At 45.6% G+C, this 20,465-nt stretch overlaps 1 protein-coding gene across 2 annotated transcripts in view; it reads left to right on the top strand.

Annotated features, from left to right (window-relative positions):
• Positions 1 to 6,810: 6,810 nt before the first annotated feature.
• Positions 6,811 to 20,465, top strand: part of Nxph1 (neurexophilin 1) — a 298,624-nt gene continuing 284,969 nt past the window's right edge. Inside the window, exons 1-2 of one of the 2 annotated variants that reach the window (XM_042696043.1) lie at positions 6,811 to 7,104; positions 7,928 to 8,097. In XM_042696043.1, the coding sequence (XP_042551977.1) occupies positions 8,044 to 8,097 (54 nt within the window). In that variant the 5' untranslated portion in view covers positions 6,811 to 7,104; positions 7,928 to 8,043. Of the gene's footprint in view, positions 7,105 to 7,850; positions 8,098 to 20,465 lie in introns of those variants that run through there. The other variant, XM_042696042.1, reaches the window with a different exon arrangement.

Below are 20,465 nucleotides of genomic sequence, written 5' to 3' on the forward strand. Positions count from 1 at the left end.
TTAGGTCAGAACTTGTTGGAACTTGGGGGCAATTAATGGGTAAGTCTTTGCACATAAGTAACAGGCTGGTAGTGACATTGTCAGACAAGCGAGTCGGCTTTTAGGTGTGATAATCCTGCAAAGTTAGCAATCTCAAAATCTTAACAGTTGAACAAAAAAACATTTATTGTTCATTTTTGGTCTGTAGTACAAGTCATCTTGGTGGCTATATGCCTAGTCCTAATTGGTTACGTGTGTTTTCTTATATAGCTCTCATACTGAGGGGTTTAGCTTCCGTCTGGTGTGAGGTAGTCTCCTGGTGTCTAGAGAAGCAAGTGAAAATAGGTTATACATCTTGAAGTCTCTGATTTGGGATTAGTAAATAGAGAGAGTGAATGACAGAGAGAGAGAGAAAGGGAGAGAGAGAGGGAGAGGGAGAGGGAGAGGAAGAGAGAATAAATGAGAAGTACTTCTGCACTTCACAGTATGACCTTTTGAAAAAGCACAAGGCTTAGTCTTACAACAGATAATGCCTAGTGGCAGTAAGGGATGTGTGTACTATGATGACATAAGACATTCTGTTTTAATCGTGTTAATTTTAGGTATCACTAATGCAGCTATGTGGACATGAATGTTTGCACTGAAGAAAATATCAGAACTGGACTGATGAGCATTTAATTATTACTAACAGTAATAATTAAACCATGGACCTAGATGGGGAGACCTAGTCAGAGAGAATACAATGTTATTGATGGAGTACTGATACTGGTAGTCTGATGCTTTGATGTTTCGGTACCATAATGGCTTATTGTATGAAGATGAGTGCACAGATAGCTGAGAAAGACTTGAAGGTTTCTTGAAAAATTCAGCAATAGAATGGTGGTGGCAATGCACCAAAGAAGGGGAGACAGGTGTAAGATGGGGGGAATCACATTAGTGACCCAATGACTCTCAAATTTGTACCAAATCCACTTATTGGAAAACAAATGCGAAAAAGATCCTTTCTAAACTGAGAGATTTCCTTCCAAAACTAAGGTGTTGGCTGGTGTTCATGGGTGCACTAGGATATAGTGGAATAATATAAATAAATACCAGGCTACAGTTCCTTGCACATGCCTAGTACCTGGTAAATGGTAGTCATTACCCTATTGAAAACTGGAGCTTTGAGACATTGCCATCCATTTAATAAAAAAATTGATGGGAGATCATTTTGATTTGAACTTTATGAAAAGCATTTTATTGTTGGAACTAGAGAAAGCAGAAAAACATAATAAGTGATTTTTATGACATGACCCCTGAAGTTAATTATAGTGAAATTTCTGTATAGTTGTTTTCATTAATTAGCTGTTGAAAACAAACATTGAAAGGCATGTGGCTTCCATATGAAATCCCTTATTTAAAAGAGGACCAATCTAAACTATTTTTATCTCTTGTGATATTTGAGTTGGAGTAGCCTTTTGTTTTCCACCTGTCTAACTCATCTTGTTTTACACTCTGTCTTCCTATTGCCAAATCAAGACAAAAGCTGGAAAAACATCTGTGTTTCAAAATATCCAGGTTACATTAGATGAAGATAAAAAATGCAGTTGCTGATTCATTTTCAGCTTTTGGAAACCACAGAATAGGTCGGCTTTACCCTCCTAAGTTGTTTTTTTTTACTCTTTTCTTTTCTATCTCTACCTGATTGAGAGTCCCAGTGTTCTTCCAGTCTGACAGCAAATACTATATTTGGCTTTGTTCACAGAACATTAGTTATCAAGTTCTTTGTCTGCAATGATTTTGCTTTAGAGAACTGTCAATCCCTAGAGGGACTACTATGAAGAATTTCTGTAATTAGATTGTAATACAAAGGATTGTTTAGTCACAATATTTAAACATTTTAATTATGATTTGGGGGATATGACCTCCATCTCCCCATGTTTTGCATTCAACTGCCTTTTTACTGCTATCTGCCTTTAATTTCTTTTATGTTCATTGTATTTTTAAGGTTTGTGAGGATAATTAAAACTATCCTAACTTTGAGAACCCTTTATCCTTACCTAGCAGGATAAATAAAATATGAATATAAAGACTGAACATATGAATTAATTCTAAGAAGAAAATGCCTTTTATGCAAACCTTGTTGATTCTTTATTTATTTATAATTCTAGAGCTTGGTGGTTGTTTTTACTCCATAGTCCAGTGATCTTGTTATTTAAGCATTCTTATAATGGTAATTTAGCACACATACCTCATAGTCATTAGCCAAGTTCTATCATGTTGAAATACCAAAGACATTAGGCTGGTAAAATCACTTTTCAAATTCTTGTTTCACTAGCAAAATATCCTGGGGATGTGGAGGGGATAGAGGTTTCTTAGTTGTCCTGAGTGACATTTAAAAATTCTGAAAAAGAAATGGAAATAGTGTCGGATCTTTTGTAACAAATATTCATAAGTATAATAAGGATGCCACTCTGAGTGTAGATTCTCATAAATCAATGACATTAAAAACATGTGCAATACAATTTATATGAGAAAATGATTATGATTAATACAACACAGTCAACCCTTGACCTAGAAAAAAGGTTATGAGGGTTGAGCAGGAAAGAAATGCATAAAAAATACTTCGGTTCAAATCCATAAATGCATTTGACTTGGAATCATTAGAATGTGTTCTGGAGGTAACAACGCTCGATAGGAAATGTACTCACTACCTTACTCATGTAACTGTAACCCCTCTGTACACCATTTTTGCAATTTAAAAAACATAAAAAAGTTAATATCTTTGAAAATCATAATGCAGTGCACACGGATTTTTTGTGAAATATGTAAGTTTTAAAAACGAAATAACAAAACACTGGAAATGACTTCACATTTAATTGTACAAAGTAGAATAAAGAAATTTTATTCATTATCTGGTGCCAACTTCCTCATTATGTAGAAGACAGTACTTAGACCAGAAGAATCTTCAGCCATTTGCCCAGGGTCATGTAATATGAAAATATCGTGCTAGGGAAGAAAGGTGACAGAGCTTTTATAATACTTTGGTATATTTGGGGAGAAACAGGTGTAATGTAGTGCCATATGCAAAGCAATACACTTTAGCCTGACCCTTAAGCAAGACCACAGCTGGGTACTTCGCAACCACAGTTTTCCATTTTTACTTCGATCTTAGGTAAAATGTGATACTCATGTGTTTAAAGGTAGGTTATTTTAGGACAGAGTTCTGTGGAATTTAAGATTCATCTTTATTACTCTCTTCTCCTTAGCCCCAAAATAATTCAAACCTCCAACTCTAGCCCAGCCACTTCCCTGACTAAAAAAGACAGTTATACAAATGAACAAAAACAAAGCAACTGAACAACAGAGTTACATTTAACAGAATTATCAGTATCTTCCAAATGAATTTTATTTTCTCCTTTTTTTAATTATCAGGGAAATTGCTTAATATCATAATTTCCTTTAGTGATCCTACTACTGGATTCTTTTAATATATATATATTTCTTGATGAGAAATACACTTTATATCATTCAGTTTAGGCCTCACAGGTAGATTTAGGCAAAAGCAAATGGTGGAGGGCTATGTTTTACTGTGATTATAATTTAGAAGTTTCTATGTATATTAAGGTGGATCACACACAAAATTTAGAAAAAGAGTGATTTCTAAAATGAATGAAATTGACACAAATGCCATATTCCTTAAGGACAAACACATCATTGTTCTAGCCCAATGAAGATATATTCTAAGAGTATATTCTGTTTTCTAAGGATGTATCTTAATGCTTTAAACAGAAGGTATATGAGAAATTTGCTCTTACTGTCTTTTTTATTTATGTGGTAAAATAAATGATAGGAAAGTTAGGAAAGAAATAAGGTGAATGGAACATCCTTTTCCTATCTCTATCAATAGTCTGTCATTAAAATGGAAGCAGTTTAGAGGAAACAATGATATATTTTTATCTGTTAATTGGTGGCTCAGTGATGCCCTTTTCTGATTGAGTACTACAAGACATGAAGACTCCTAGGAAGATTAAAAAAGCCAATCCATTTACTGTATTATATCACAGGCCACATATCTTTCAGGGTCTTCCAGAGTTGAAGGTCTTGGGTCATTAACATAAAAAGCTCCTTGGCACCCTGTGTCATAGAACTGTGTCTGACCAGTCTCCATTGTTAGCTCCTGTGGCGCTTTTCTTAAATAATCAGTCCCATTCAGACAGAGATTTTTAAGGTGCCCGATCATCTTTCTATTTCACAAGCAGTATTTTTTTTCTTTTACAGCTTTAGAGGATGAATATTTTTTTTCGAGGATGAATATTTTTGAAGAAAGGTTTAGAAAAGAGTTTGGTATATTTCAAGGCTGAACTTTTTCTTTCATGTTTCCCAAAGATTAGATACAAGTCCAGCTCTGCAAGCACTGCCTTTGGGCAGTGCTATCTGGATAGCATTTACTCCAGCTCCAAATTCCAGCCTGCGGCTCCTCAGGAGCTCATGTACAAATATGGATCCATTTTAGGATGACCTCATGAATCCTAGAGGGAACTCAAAGTTTCACCTGTGGTCTCCAGTGTAGGCTTAGGACTTTAAGATTTTATTTTTTTTCTTATTTATACTTTTTAAGAGTACAAAGAACTGGAGCTGTATCTTAAATAGTAAAGCACCAGCCATGAATGGAAGAGCTGAATCAGAGCACAAAACCCTAAGTTCAAAGTCCTAGTTTTGGTGCATGCATGTGTACACACACACACACACACACACACACACACACACACACACAGAGAGAGAGAGAGAGAGAGAGTAAATGAAAACAGCCAAATCAACATGGCAGCTATGCTACGTACACAGGTTATTACTAAAGTGGATTTTCAGAACTCCAGTTAGAAAGTGTGCCTCACTATGTTACGCTGCATATCTCCCCCAGTGGGTTCCAAGAGATCTGTGACACAGTACAGATTTGAAATTAAGAAAGCTTGATATGTATGTGTGTCTATCTATCTATCTATATGTGTGTGTGTGTGTGTGTGTGCGTATATATTTACCAGGAAGATAGCAAGGGCCTTAAAGTGTGGGTAGACCTGTCCTACAGTAGGGTTTAATGTTGAGGCTTTTGGTGGTTCCATTTTCAGTGAAGAGTCTCTTACACATGCACCAGTAGTCAGTATTTCTGCTGATTGTCACCACTAGGTTTGAAGGTAAGCTGTGTTCCCTGGGGTATTCAGCCTATGCTTACCCAGGGTAAGCTGTGTCTGTGTCTGTACCTATGTTCACTAGAGCAGAATCCACAGAGCCTGAGATGTCCAATGGCCAAACTTGAGGAAAAGAACCTTGAGGCCCATTAAAATCTACAATTCTATTTTGATGCTATGATCTGGGCCTCCTGAGATACGAGAATGTTATTCTGCCTGCCATGCATATCAGTCCAGGTCAGGCTCAGGTACAGAGAAAGTTTGAAGAAGTAACCAGAATAGTGGAAGAAGAAGAATGACTTCTTGTGACCTGAGTCTGGGCAGCTCTACCCTGCCCACAGAAGGATCTAGTCTCAAATCTCACCAGATATTGGTGAAGTTAGTGTGCTGGTTATGCTTGTGCTTTAGAGAAGGTGATTGGTGAGGACCCGATAAAGACAGAAATCTAGAGATCAAGAGTCACAAATCTTGAGAGATATCCACAGAAAGTCAAAGGCAAGATAGGAGACACATAGCAGACAGGCAAAAAGCAAAGAGAGAGAAAGAAAAACAAAAAGGAAGGGAGGGAGGGAGCGAGGAAGAAAAGGGAGAATGGTAGAGAGAGATACTGCAGGAGAGTGACAGCAAGGGAGAGATTGAGAAAAGCAGAGGTAGAGACAGATAGCCAGCCAGAGACAGACAGGATGTCTCTGGGAAAAGCTGGTTCAGTAGGAGGTGTCCACATCGAAGGGGGTGGCAACAGCTTAAAACACCCACCCCCATTTCCTGCTCTGCCCAGCCTGTGGAGAGGAGTGCAGAGCCCAAGGTCGCCCAGTCCTCTCCGAGTGTGCGCACTGAATGGCTGGCGGTCCACAGCATCCCCGCCTCTGGCCAGGTAGCCACAGGTCGGCGGCTCAAGAATCGGTTCCCTGCCCGAAGCTTGTAGGGGCGCCCCGTACTTTCATGCTTATAGGGGTTCGGAGGCCCTAAGCACCTCCCAGCCACTCCCGTGCGCTCTCCAGGGACAGGGAGCTGAGGCCACCAGAGACACCTCAGGAATTACTTCTCCCTGCGGGTCTGGCCAGGGGAGAGCACCAGAGCCGGGTCTATCTCCATGAGTGTCTGCATTAATCTTTGAGGAACCCTAAATCCACGTGCAAATGTAATCGCCTGTGGTAGGGACCACCCCAGCAGCGGCCCCGCAGAGCGAACTAACTGGATCACCGAGGCGCAGGGAAACAGCGCGCTCCAGAGCGTCTCCCGGTGGCCGGGCAGCACCTTGGACAGCGCCCAGGACGCGGCTCCGAGCGGCTCGGGGCTTCTCAGCATCTCGGCCGAAGCCGCAGCTGCGTGGTGCGCCCGCAGCCTCTCATTTCTCGCCACTCCACCCAAACTGGGGCTGTCCGTGCCTCTCCGGTGGCTTCCTCCCCCCCGCGCCCTCCCCCTCTTCGGAGAAGCCAGTGTCTTATTCTCAAGTTCAAGTCCCCAGGACTTGTGTAGTCTCCTCCCCTCGTAATTTCTACTCTCCTCTGGCAATCGCGGATAAGCAGGGAGTCCTGGGCGGCTCATCCCAGTGCCAGCAAAGCCAGTCTGGGTCTGTCCGGCGCTGCAGCCCGGCGCATTCGCCTCTCTCCCTCCCTCTTTCTCTCTTTCCTCCTCTACTCCCTCCTCCCCCCTGCGCTCTCTCTCTCTCTCTCTCTCTCTCTCTCTCTCCGCTTAAGTTTTCTGCACCGTGAATCCAACTGTGCCAAGCCTGGGCTCCCAAGAACCAATCTTGAGTGCCAGCCGGGCACCGGGACACCGGCTCCGCCGAGGCTGGCCGAGGCAGCTGGCCCCGTTTCGCCCGAGCGTGGACATGGAGCTCCAGGGAGGGCGCGTCCGGGGCGCTGGCGACGCCAGGCCCGAGTAGCTCTTCCATGGAGCCTGGTCAGAGCGGTCCCTGCTCTCCGTCTCTGGATTCGCCTCTAGTCCAGCCTGTGCGGTACGTACCCTTCACCTCCACTTTCCTTGGGGGCAGGGGTGGCAGTGGCCAGGAAGTGGCAGCGGGGAGGGGCGCTGGCTGAAGGGGAGGGCTCGCCTGGTGACCCTCGCAGGCACCCGCTCTAGAAGTTACCAACTGACTGTGTGCCCCTTGGCTCGACAAAAAGTAGCTCTCGAGAGGTGATGGTGTATGTGTATGCGTGTGTTATCTGTATGCTGAGGATTCAAATGGGTAAACTGAGCCTCGCTTGCTGAATGCAATTGTATTCCCTTTCCCCACCCCCTTCCCCTCCTCCTCAGCGAAGGTGTTGAGAGATCCTGGTCCGGTCTACCTACCCATTTCTTTCTTTTGCCAACTCGCTCGCACACTCTCCTCTGTCTCTACTGGGGTGGACGTGTGTGTAAACCCCAGCCAAGGCTGGCGGAGAACAAGCTGCCGCCTGTAGTCCGAGCCGCCCGCCAATCCACCCGACACTAGGACAGATCCGGTTGCCAAAGCCAGCAGGGTGCCCAACTAACCAGCACGAACTCGGGGTGCCCAGGAACCTCTGGCCTCTGTCTCGGGTGAACTGGCGCTGAGAAGCGGGGAGCCCCTCCTCCTCCCCCGCGCAGGCCTGACCCTCCTGCCTGCGGACCGGACCGGGCAGTGCCCCTGGCAGGCGCTGGGTGCACTGGCTTTTCAAATCTCCGTGCCCCCCCTCCCCGCTCCCCCGCCTCCCCTTCCCATTTCCGTCTACTCCTCTTCGTCACGACCCTCTTTCCCCTGCTCGATCGCCTAACCTTGCCCGCGTGGTCATGGGATGTCTAATTTCATTTGTATCTAGGCTTCTGATGCTGAGAACGCTCCTTGCTCTGTAAAGTGGATGACAGGTGGATCTATGTTTCTGAAGGAACAAAGACTCAGAGAAGGCACCGCCAAGGAAGTTTGAGACGCGGGAGGATGCAGGCTGCGTGCTGGTACGTGCTTCTCCTCCTGCAGCCCACAGTCTACTTGGTAAGTCCTGGCGGGTCGGATGCCTTTGAAATTCCACCCTGGCGGGGAGGCCAAGCCACTGGGGGTGCGCGCGCGGGGTGGTGGTGATGGTGATCGGGAGGCTAGGGCTGCCTGCTCAGCCACCGACCTCAGTGTTCCTAGAGACTGTGTTTGAATAACTTTGAGAAGCTGTTCTTTGGATTCCTGTGGGATTTTTTCGGGGTTCCCAACTCCTTTTATGGCTCCTGACTCCCCTCTCCCGGGAGTGCTACTGAACCGAGGCAAGGGCACCCTAGATGTCTAGAAACCAAAGGAGTAATAGACAGGATTTTTGGGGGAGTGGGGTGGGGTAGGGGAAAAGGCAAAGAGAGGAGATGGAAGGCACGGAACTCTTTGGTAGTTCATCCAGGGACTTCAGAGGAGAGAGAATGGGGGTGGGGTGGAGGGGCGGAAGGCACGGATCTGCCGAAGTGTGTGGTTTTGAATGTGGCTCTGCCCACCCACTCCCAGTTTGGAAGATGCAGCACGTAAAGAAGTGCAGGGAACTTTCTTCGAGTTGGAGGACAAGTGGAAGGATAACTTCACACAGGGACACTGTGAGCGGCCAGACGGAGACACTTCATCCTGTGCCCTCCGCTCCTTCAACCACCAGATTCCACCCAATCACCGAACCTGACTTTTAGTGCTGAGTCCTAAGTAGGAAATGGCGGGTCTTGTCATCAGGGAGAGAATCCTACACAAAGCCGTGGGCCGGTCCTCCGAGGTTTATAGACTTTGCCTAGTGATGGAAGTAGGCTCCAGGGAGAAGCGCTTTGTTGTGGTGAATTGGAAGCTATGGGCACCGCGCCGAGCCTAGGAGAGTGTGAATTCTCCGGTCCCTGGCTTCTTCGAGTGTCAGGAACACTCGTGCCCTGCTGGTGAAGTTGGGTTGGGCGCGGGCAGCCCCACAGTTCATCCCGATCTACGAAAGTGCATGGGAGGGCTGGCTTAGTATATATTGTCGAGGGACGGGGAGCGCCGGGGCCGCCTGCGTGCACTCCTGGAGCCAGGTGGATGGGACTAGGGGGGTACTGGCGTCCCACTCCAAGAGTTTCAGAATCCTGGATAGCCTGGAAGCTATCCGTGCAGTTGACAGCGTCTCTCCGCTTTTGCCTTGGTGCTGCTGTGACTGCATGGCTGGGAATTATGTGAATACGGTTGTGTGTGTGTGTGTGTGTGTGTGTGTGTGTGTGTGTGCGTGCGCGCGCGCGCGCGCGTCTTTAACCTGTTTTAGCTTCCACCCAAGAGCCTTCAGTGTTGCCTCCCTACACCTTTAAAGCCTGACCGTAGCAGCTGCGGACGCCAGAGGGCGCTGCGCATCAATGTCCTCGCCCGCAGGACACCTTGGGGTAAACAGGTGAAAGCCGGGGCAGCCAATCCAAAAGAACAGCTTTTCCCGACTCGGTCCCCGAAGTCCGGGCTTCGCTGCGTTCCGAGGCAGACCGAGTGCAGTGGGTGTCTGTCCTTCCCATTTCTCTTCTATCATTTTCTCCCACACCTACCTGTGCCCAGGAAGCCCTTCATTGACATTGAGAGCCCGGACTTTGGGCGGACAGAAAGTTTGGGTAGAGGAAAGTCAGAGATTTTTGAGAAACGGGGAGGGAGGAGAGCAAAGGGAACGCGTCCGAGGAGGAATATTAACGATGCCCTGGACCGTAGTAAGCGGCCACTCCATCCCTTCTGCATACCTTCACGCAGAACATGAACCTCGGGACTGTTCTTACGTCCTTGGGCTGTGATCACACGCCCGGCCAGGGCTCTCGGCTATAGTGCATTCTATTGCTCGAAGCAAGTATTTCGATAGTCTGGAAAATAATCTATCAAAAGCAGAAGTGAAATCAATACGTTGTGTTAAATTTTAAATGTGTTTGTTGGCAGTTAAACCGTTTTCCACTCATTACAACAACAGTGCTGGATTTATTCTAATGCGCTGCGTTCTCAACAACAAGCGCATTAATTCTCCTTTAATTGTAAACTGGGAGCATTTGAAAACCATTCAGTGTGCAAATTATGCTGATTCAATTACCGTTTAGTTACAGACTTCATTACCTGAATGCCTTTTGGCAATACAGAGAAAGGAGACGATTTTTCCAATTTCACACAAAACAATACGAAATGTGAACAATAAAATAGAAAAGGCGGTTTAGAAGTCCATTCTTTTCTTTCCAATCTAAAGTTGTTTTGTGTGTCGGGGATTAGAAACCACACAAAACAAAGGACTAATGGCCATGGCCCAGGGTAGTATTTTCAGGGACTGGAATCCTATGGATATTTGCCAGCAAAATTCCAACTTGTTTTCCTGTAGGAGGAGGAAGCTGACTTTTGACCAGGAAAATGAATTTGAAAGGGCGAATTGGGTAGTCACACCAGGGTGGTGTGAGGGTAAATAAAGAAGCCGGGAGTCTTGACCAAAACTCTAGGGCAAGTTACAGATGAAGTGATCAAGGTGCTTCCCCCATCTATTTCAGCTAACATCAGATAGAGTAACTGAATCAAATCATTTATTTGGAACTGCATCTGGGGACATTCTAGCTCTTTGCAATAATCCGGAACTAGATGCATACTTGTTGTCAGGAGCAGCTTCAAGCAGGCAGGGTGACAAAAACACTGGTTTTTACCTTGAACTGGCATGAGCTACGGAGGAATTTCAGAGGTAATTTAATTTTGCCTCGGTGCACTCAAACCAGAGAATTCTATTTGTGTCTTCTCTTGCAGGTGTACCTTCAGTACACCTTTGTCTTTGTGCCCTGGGAATCCCAGTTTCCCCAGAAGTCATGGTCATATTTTGTCAGAGAACAAGGAGTATTTCTCATGATAAAGAACCCTCTATCTCTCAGACTAAGGATCCCCACTTTAGTCACAGTTTTCTGAATGTTCGTGGGTGGATGCTCTCTTACTTGGCCCAGTGTTCTTTGAAAGTCTGCTGTAATGCCAGTTGAGGATTTTTTTTAGCCAGTTTGTATTTATTGAGAGATGAATCTATCCTATTTCATATGATAAGCTAACTTGCAATAAAAAACTAATTAAAATGTGTGTACAAAGCTACCTTCTGAAGTACATTAGCTGGAATGTTCAAATATGATCACAAGGAAGGCTTTAATCATAGATACACAGGGTAGGAAACCATCTTTTCAGTATAAAGGTAAAGAAAATTTCAATTTGTCATATGTGATATATTTCAGATTTTAAAGTCTGAATTCAGCAGGAGAGGAATCATGTTGTGATTTGTTTTAAAAAAATGTAAAGGTTCTGCCATCTTTATTGTCCTTTCAGTCCTGGACTGATTTCAGGAGATTTTGAATATGATAATAATGGGATAACAGGACCACAGCATTTTTAACTGAATTGAAGAGCACATGGGTAAAGTAGGAAATGTGGTTGCTCACAGTAAAGAATGGGAAGGATGCATGTCTCCTAAACTGAATGATCCCAGTGGGTCAACCTGAAGGACAGGCCAGGGAACAGGAAGAGTCTATCTCAGCAGAAAATATATTATTGCATTATTTTGGGGGGCTCACCTGTGGTAGTTTTCAGAGGTAGCAAATGGAGTCGAATGAGGACTGCCTATGCATGGAAATGTCAAAGTTACTCATCATTTGAGTCCCAGGAAATGGAGTGAATTTGGTTGAATGATGTTATTGTGACCAATCATATAGCTAGAGCATTATTTAATGAGAAGCCCACAAATTCTACTGGGAATGACAATAGTAATCTAGTTGCTTTGTGAAAATACACAAGACTTGGAAAATCTTCTCTAAACCTTTGCCACAACATTTGGAGCCACCCCTTTCTCTCAAATTTGGGACGATCTTTTTCTTAATTTAATTTTTATCTTGAAGTCACTGCACACATCATTTTATAAATACAATGCATCTTGATAGCATGTTCTTACTATGCATAATCCTATGGCAATTGATTGAGTTCAAAAAATGATTCATAATCTTCAAGACCTCTATGTTCTGCATAGTTAGAAGGCAAAGTATTTGGTGAAGACCACCCATTATGCAGGTGGCTGTTAAAAATATGGAGGATGGGGGAAGACAGAGGGAGAGAGACCACTATTATCTATTCTTTGGACCAGGCATGTATACTTCCTATCCTTTGAAAATTAACCTCATTGAAAGTTTTAATTTCAGCTTATTCCTGAAAATAAGCTAAATAAATGAAAGTAAGCTAAATAAAATAAATTAGCCACCCAACAGTGACTATTAAGTGTTTGCTGTTCTAGCTAGTTCTTGAAGGCAGTACTAAATATTCCCCACTGCATTGCATTTCCTCACTCTTCTGTGCCAGACCAGCCATCTAGACAGAGGATTAAGCCTAGGTTTTTGGAGGGGCCTATGCCCTACCGTCACAACATGAGAACTAATCAGTCCCACAGTGTGTGCTTCAGAGCTCTTTGAGGCAGAGAAGAAGTTGTATGATTCCAGGCATATTTCTGAACTATTCAACTCTCCATTGACCAGGAAAGCAACTATGTGGTGTGTGAGAAGCACTTGGGTGGTTGGCCTTTTTGTCCCATTTCCAGGAATATTATGGTAGGGGACTTTCTTGCAATAGGTTCAGAGAAACTGCCTTCAGGATCAGAGGGAGAAAAACCAGAATTGGTCCAACTCTGTCAGCAGTATTTTCCCAGAAAGCTATTAAATTTGTGGCTCCTCTTTGTGCGAAGTTGATTTCTATTTGGCTTTGAATTGTTGACGGCTATTTCTCCCCTTAATGAAAGTGTTGTCTGGGTGAAAAATATATCCGGTGGCAGGGAAATTGGTTGATTTTTTTTGAGATAGGTGCCCAATGTCCTACTTTTCTATCCAAGGGAAGATTTTCTGCAGACTACAGAAATTGACAGCATTGTCCGGGTAATAACCACCGTCGACAATATTTTCAAAAGGACATTTGAGTGATGAAAGCATTTGGATATTGCTTTTTCAAATAAGCAATTTTCTGTCCTTGGCTTCTTTGATTTTATTTGGGGGAGGGCAGCGAAGCAAGGGACAGCAAGGGAGGAGCCACAGTGACATGAGATGTCTTCTTCATTGTCCAGTCCTGAAATAGCGAGGTGCTGGTCACTTCATCCTGGACTTCTTGGGTCTGAAGAGCCTAAGGGATTTGGCTATCTAGGAGCTCGTCGTTCAGAGTCAAAAAGGAGTCTCTCGGGAGTGCGAAATTACCCTCCCCGGTCCTCTTCCGCCCGCCCCTTTATAAAGCTGGCGAAGCTAGGCAACTTGGAGACTTGTGAAGCAGCAAGTTCACAGAGAGTGTGTTCTCTCCCTTTTCAAAAGCGAAATGTCTAGATTTGATTCGGTTCCAGAAAATCTCCTTGGACTACGATGTCCTTTAGGAACTTCAGATCTCATCTGAAGACCTTGATAGTTTTGTCTATTTGATTTCAATGGGAGCCGGCGAGTCGCCCGCCGGCCGGGCGTCGTTTAGGCCAGCCGCTTCCCCGCGCAGGCGGGTGGGTAGCGAAGTCGGAGCCCTCGCGTCCCCCCTTCTCTCCCGTTCTCCCGGTCACCACCGAGTTTGCTGCAAGTTGCGGTCTCGATTGATCCACTAGTCGCGTTCCCGACCAGCTCTGTTTCTCCGTGTCAGCACGAACCCCTCCCGGAGCTGGGTAAAAACACAGGCGCGCAGTTCTTGCTTTCTTTTTTTTCTTTTTCTGCTGCCGACTGGCATGTTGACGACTCTGCTCGAAGCAATGTGACAATAAAGCGGGGAACCAAAGCTTGGCAAGCACTTAATCAAGGATAAAAGGGTTCCGCGGGAAGGATGTCACTCAATTTATTGTGAAAGTCGAATGAATTACGTTTAATGAAAGTGCTCCCCAGATGAATATTACCAGCAATTTCCTGAGCTGGCTCTGTCAGCTCAAGATGAGGAAATGCCAACCCAGATCAGAAAAGAGCTCCCGTCTCAATTACCACGCAAGCCTTCCAGAAGCAGCTGTTTATTGAGATGATACATGGGCGGCGTCTCCGAGCCCCTCGCGCGCCCAAGAGCGCCACGGCGGCTTACTTTCCAAGTTTGTCCCCTGCCCTCGCGGCTAGCTGGCTGTGCTTTAAACTTCTGACGTGCGCGCTGCGTCTTCGCTGGGGGCTCACACACTTAATTACCTACTCTGTAAACAGCCCTTTCTAGGCTATTCTGGGTTCTGCAGAGGTGGGGGTGGCGAGTGTGTGTGTGTGTGTGTGTGTGTGTGTGTGTGTGTATGGGGCGGTGTCGGGGGTGGAGATCTCTCTGGTTCAGGTGTGGTTGATCGTCCAAAGTGCCTAGGCGGAGCCTCTAGTCTAGGGACTGTGGGTGGTACCCCAAAGTCCGTGTGTTGGTTTGGGGTGCAGGGTGTGGTCTCCAGAGCAGCAAGGGGGCAGCACGTGCCTCTGGGGCCGAACCCCAGGAAAGCGTTCCCAGCTCCTCCTTCCTGGAAATGAGGGAGGGTATTTGACTCCTTCAAGCCGGAAATGCGGGGGGGGGAGGGGGAGGAGGAGGGAGGTTCGCAGGCCACCTCCCGAGCCGGCCGTCTCATCTGCATGAGAATGGGAGAAGCCAGAACCTGGAGGCATTTTTTTTTTCTGGTACTGTTTCTTTTCTCCCACAAAATGACAAATTGCTGCTTCGGAGCCGCCAGTGTCTCCGTAGAAACTGGCTTCGCGGGGCTTGCGCGCGCGTCCCCGCGGAACCGCAGCCTCGCGCCTGGCCTCCCCCTTCCCGGCCCCCCCCCCCCCCGCGTCACCCCTACCTCGGTCACAGACTGCGACCCCGAGAACCCCCACAGCCCAGGCGCGGCCCGCCCCGCAGCGGAGGGACGCAGGGAGGGAGGGGCGGGGGCGGGGCTCTCACGCGCCCTGCCCCGTGTCCTGCAACCCCTTCCCACCAGGTTCTGAGAAGCGAGGAAACTTTTCTTCCACGTAGCCTTCCTACCTCCACTAGGAAACTCTTGCGACCCCCCCCTCTCCCCCCCCCCCCCTCCAATCCCAGGCCGCTGTGCCTGGACCCCGCTGCAGGCCATCGCCGCTGCGCACCCCATTGTCCACACTTAGCCGAGGGCGAGCGCCGGAAATCCCCAAGGGTTGGTGAATTCACAGGTGCAACGCTCTTCCGTCCGGACCTCCAGGCTCACCACAGCCCAAGGGCACTCCCAGCAAACTTTTCTTCGACGCCCCGCACCATCTGGGCTCGTGGGGCAGCGGGCTGGACCGCGGTAGCTCTCCCCGAGAGGCCGCGGGCCGGTGGGGAGGCGGATGGGCCGCGCCCGGGCGCAGCGAGGCCAGCCCAGGCCTGGAGGCGAGACTTCCCCGCCACAGCCTCTCCCCCCCCCCCCCCCCGCCTCACCCCCCCACCCCCACCCCCGCCGCAGGCTCCATTGCCTGGGCCGGGTGGTCTTGCGCATTTAGTCTTCGGGGTTCTGCAGACACCGACCTGCCTCCCGGAGCAGTTTCCCCAGCTCTCCGTCTGGAAACGCAGAGCTCGGGTCTCCAGGCTCCCCTAAGGGTCTGGCGGTCAGAACTCCGGGGAGCACCGTCCCCGCCCCATCTAGGGGTGCCTGGTCCCGGGACCACCGCAGTTTGCTCAGCGGGGAGACAAATCCGTGTTTCTCCCCGCCCCTCCCTCGCCTCCCTAGCGCCCTCCCCCCCATTTGATCCACACAGTTCCTTAAATTATCTTTCCACAAAACAGAAACATGCCTCTTGCAGAGCTGGGAGTGTCTTTGAGCCTCACTGGACAGGGAGGGAAACTGAGGCAGGGAGGTGGGGGGCGGGAAACCAGCCTTTTCTCTGGAGTGAAAAAACCCCTCTGCAGAGGTGCGGGGCGGGGGAGGCCTCTTCACTTAGGGATAAGTGCAGGATCGAGATTCCCCGACACCCTGCAGGGTCAGGCGCCTTTAACAGAGAGAGCAGCTCTCAGGGCGGAGGGGGGTGGGGTGGAGAGAGTCCTAATTATTATGAATTTCTAAAGGAGTAGTAATTATTCACCAGGAGCAGGACGAACCGTGGCCCGGGCCAGGGAATCGATATATTTGCTATCGAAAGTGCCTGGCTCGCCTTTAATGCAGATGAATGGGAATGCAGCCTCATTATTTTCCGTGGTTGGGCTCGCCGGCGTGGGGCCGGATTCCGCGTGGAATTTATCATCATTAGACCCGGGAGGCGAAGGAGGAGTTCCTCTTTAGTTATTTACCAAACAACGACAGCAACAACAAACCGACCCCCCTCACCCCAAACATTCTCGAGCACACAACCATTCCTCCCCGTCGCTTCCAGCCCCCATCCCTTGCTCTGACAGGTTGCACACTCCCCGGGGGGCCTCTCTGAGCGCCCAGGACACTGGCCCTGCTGTCACTTCAAGTGTACTACTTCCTCGGCAACGATCACACTGTTGACTTGATCCCGAAAGAAGCCGGATAGTACCTAGCGCTGGCGCTAGGGGTTGTCTGTGTCAAAGGGGAAGATTTTCTGGGAAGCTCCCGGGTTTACTCTCCCCTAAGCCGAGTCCATCCTTTCGTGACACTAGATTGTGCAAATCGCCGCCGCGCGAAGGGAAGAAAGATCCGGCGTGTGGTGTTCCATCAGTCCGCAGGAGAAGTCAGGTTAGAGGAAGGCGAGCCCACGGTGAAAGAAGAAATCTAGAGGTGAAGAGGAGCCAGAAATTAAACCGAAAGGTTTAGGAGCATTGTCTGTCCTAGTGTTAGGCAAAGCCCCGGGGCGGGGGGGTGGGGTGGGAGACTCCTCCTCTCTTGCTTCCTTCACTCTGCCTTTTGCCTAAGGGGTCCAAGCCTTCCACAGTCTCCTAGGACTTTGGATCCACCCAGCCTCCTGACTGCTGAGGTTGTTAAACTACCCTGGGTCCTGCCTCTGAATTGTAGAGGTTTCCCCATTTCTTCTTTCTGTAGCCAGCACGCTCAGTCTTTCTTGCTTTTAGAAGTTGCTTGACCGTCCTCTCCCTTTAAGGGAAGGGTCATTTGGAGATGGAATATTTTATTCTTGTTCAAGTGTCTTCAGAGTTCCCTGTAATGCTTTAGTTCTTATGGGCAGTCTGTGAGAGGCTGGCCTCCATCTGGCAAGTTCCTTATTAGAATCGGTCAATCAATTGCTGCAGAAAGACAGGATGTATAACTTAAAGTCCCCCCCCCCCCCAAAAAAAGCCTAACTTCTCTTTCATGGCAGTAAAATTGTCATAATTATAATAACATTAATTAGAACAAAATTAAAAATTGTGGGCTTCCAAGCATTAAACTAGCAATAATATCTGCTCACCCTATTGGATTTTTCTTTTCCTCAGCCCAACCTTTCATGGTGGATTGTGATTGGCAGAGTGTCTTTGTTTCCTGGCTGTCAGAGACAGCCTGGTAACACAATACCATGATTGTGTGTTCTACTTGCTTCCTTTCCGCCCACAGTCTTCATTTTTAGAGGCTTTGTAATTAAACTCTGTGAGATATATGTAACATACATCCAGTGGAGAACCTTTTTATTTATATTTATGTAGCATGCTGAGAAAGGAAAATTAAGGAAGTACTTATATTGAAGTAATAAGCCTACCTCGATCTTAACAGAATTGTCCTTTTAAGTCTGGAGGGTTATCTCTGTGAGACCAGACTCCAGAGTCATGCTGGTTTCAAAAGAGATTCCAATAAAGGAGAAAAGACATTTACCAGCTTGTTCTAAGTTGGATGAACAAAAGGCAAGGCCTTCCCCTCACATATGGGAAATGTGCATCATAGTAAAGTACGCTGGGATGCTGGAAGCTTAGCAGAAAGAGCTAGCTACAAACAGCTGTGGGTCCTACATATTTCTATCTCTCTATGTCCCTAACCCAACTACAATGCACAAATCTCCATACGGTGTAATAGGGCTGTGCAGGGCCAACATCAAGATCCACAATGCAAACTGACAGAAATGTTTAATAAAATTGAAAATCACAGTCTCTTGATTTCCTTCTCTAAAAGGTTATTGCCAGAAAAATAGTGATAGAAAGGCTTGGTGAAAATTGTTTGGTATAGAGGAATAGTTTTCATATCCAGAAATAAACATGTGACTATACACAGCAAGGAAGAATTATGTCTATGTGTCTACCTTTTTGAAGGATGTCGTGGAACATTCTTTTGTTTATGTAGGTGGTTGGCTTTGAAAGCTTAGCTTAGCTTTGACAATGCTGCTTCATTAAAACCCAAGACTTGTATTGTTGTTTATATGTTATTTTCACCTATATTATGAAACTATTTAGGTAAATAGAAACTACTGGTGTTACAGCTGGAATTTTAGGCGTGGATATATACTCCAATTGAACTTTACAAAATGATTCTTCTCCTTGTAACCTTGTTCTTGGGTGTTATTAGAGACCATAGGTATATAAAACAGCTTATATAAAATTAATGGACTGCTTTATATTCGCAATCTCCTGCTTGTGAAGCCCTTATAAAATATCGCATCTATTTAAAATAGGAAGAATATAAAGTCAAGCTTGGTGTGCAATCAATAGTTATAAATGGTTCAGTGAAATATTTGATTGTTTTCAGTGAGTTTGACAATGTGATGGAAATTTATTGTCCATTTTTGTGTGATGTGCTAATCACCATGTTGCTTGTTCTTTTATGTACTTGATTCATTTTGAAACTGATTGCTAGGATTCCAAGGTAACCTCAAAGCATACAGTCAAAATTTTAGGAAAGCTATATTTATTACCTTTGCCAGATTACAAAGAGATCCAAGGGCCACTAAGAAGTCACAAATGAGAAGGAAAATAAATAGTCCAACATGGTTTTGATATTTTGTTTAAAATGATCATTAGTATATTTATATTAGTTGTATGATGATGATGCTTTATATGCACTTTTGAATAAGTAACTGAATAGAGATTTTCACATCAAACGAAGAAAGTGACCTTCTGAATGCAGTTCAAGTTTTACAAACAAGTCTCTTACTTTTTGGCACAGGCAAAATTTGGAAAACTATTAAGATCCTTATTCTTTTCTTTATCTAAACATGAATTAAAGCTTACATTTTTTTTTATGTATTCTGTTACTAGCTTTATGGGTCTCTAAGAAATATCCAAAGTCTCACTATACATTTATTTGTTCTTTACTGTGCATTTTTTGGCATCAAAATAAAGCACTGAAGATTATACCTGGCCAAAAAATTTGGTGACATTCTCAAAACTTGTTCCATGTAACTCCAAGGTTGAGTAGAATAGATGTAATCTCTTTTTCCTTGCAGAAATGTTCATTGCAACATCTAAGGATTAGAAACAATATCCTCGTGTCACTCCCTGGCTGGCTGTCTACATGGTGCTGATATTCAATATTTGATGAAAAACTTTTAAAAGTGTGGGCTGGATTATGTGAGACCCATCACACTTTCTGCTTGAGAAATTTTCTGTGAAAATACCACAGTTAATTCCAGGCTTAATTCTGAAACTATTGGCAAAATGATGTTCTGTGATTTGTTGGGGGCAGCTGTGGAGTTGATAACAGGGCTGTCTACATGAGCTTTGCAATCGAAAATATAAAATACTTCTACTCACATAATCTTTTCCAGCAATTTATGGATAGTTTCTTATACCAGGGCACCATCATTTATTGTTTTATAGAATTAAGTGCAGAGAAAAATGCATATGAAAGGAAGTTATTCATGCATGGTCAGTGTGCTATTTCTTCAGTCTTGATGTGAAACTTAATTGCTATTGATGTGGAGATTTTGCAGAACATGGCAGAGTTTTAGCCTCTTTCACAAGAAATATGTAATTGAAAGATGAGTGCCTCATGTTGGATTTCAACCTTATTTCTTTTGATTTAACAAGGCAGAATTATGAACAGCTGCACCGAAGAGGCAGCCACAGTCTCTAGCCATTATCAAACTAATGCAAATTTGGCATTAACTCAGATGAGCTGAGCTAACACTTTTGGATCTGTACCTCTTAAAGAAATGTTCTGAAGTGTGGAGGCATGAAAAGTCAGTCTTTTGGCTTGAGATGCTTAATCCTGCCTTGCATTCTTGATGGAAATTCTTCACAGTTACAGTGGCTCTAATTAGATACATTTGTACAGATAGAGAGAATGCTCCCCTGGTCTTCCTTGAACAAATGATGAAAAGAATGAGAAGTCTTAAAGGGGATTCTACATCTCTGAAGCTGGCTGACCACCACACAACTTCCACCTAGGTGATAATGTCCTGGAACTTGACCAGATGTCAACACTAAATTCACATATAGATGGATGAGTGACAAGGAGAAGCAGGTGACTTCCTGGTTCCAGGGTAGACTTTACCACAAGAAGGAAAAAACAGGCATCCTGAATTTCTCTTACTTCCTTCATGGTGTTTTTTTGGGGGGGGTCAGTTGTGGGGTTTGAACTCTGG

The sequence above is a fragment of the Dipodomys spectabilis genome, unplaced genomic scaffold (assembly GCF_019054845.1).
Source record: "Dipodomys spectabilis isolate Male_0828 unplaced genomic scaffold, ASM1905484v1 ptg000197l, whole genome shotgun sequence".
NCBI classification, from domain to species: Eukaryota; Metazoa; Chordata; class Mammalia; order Rodentia; family Heteromyidae; genus Dipodomys; species Dipodomys spectabilis.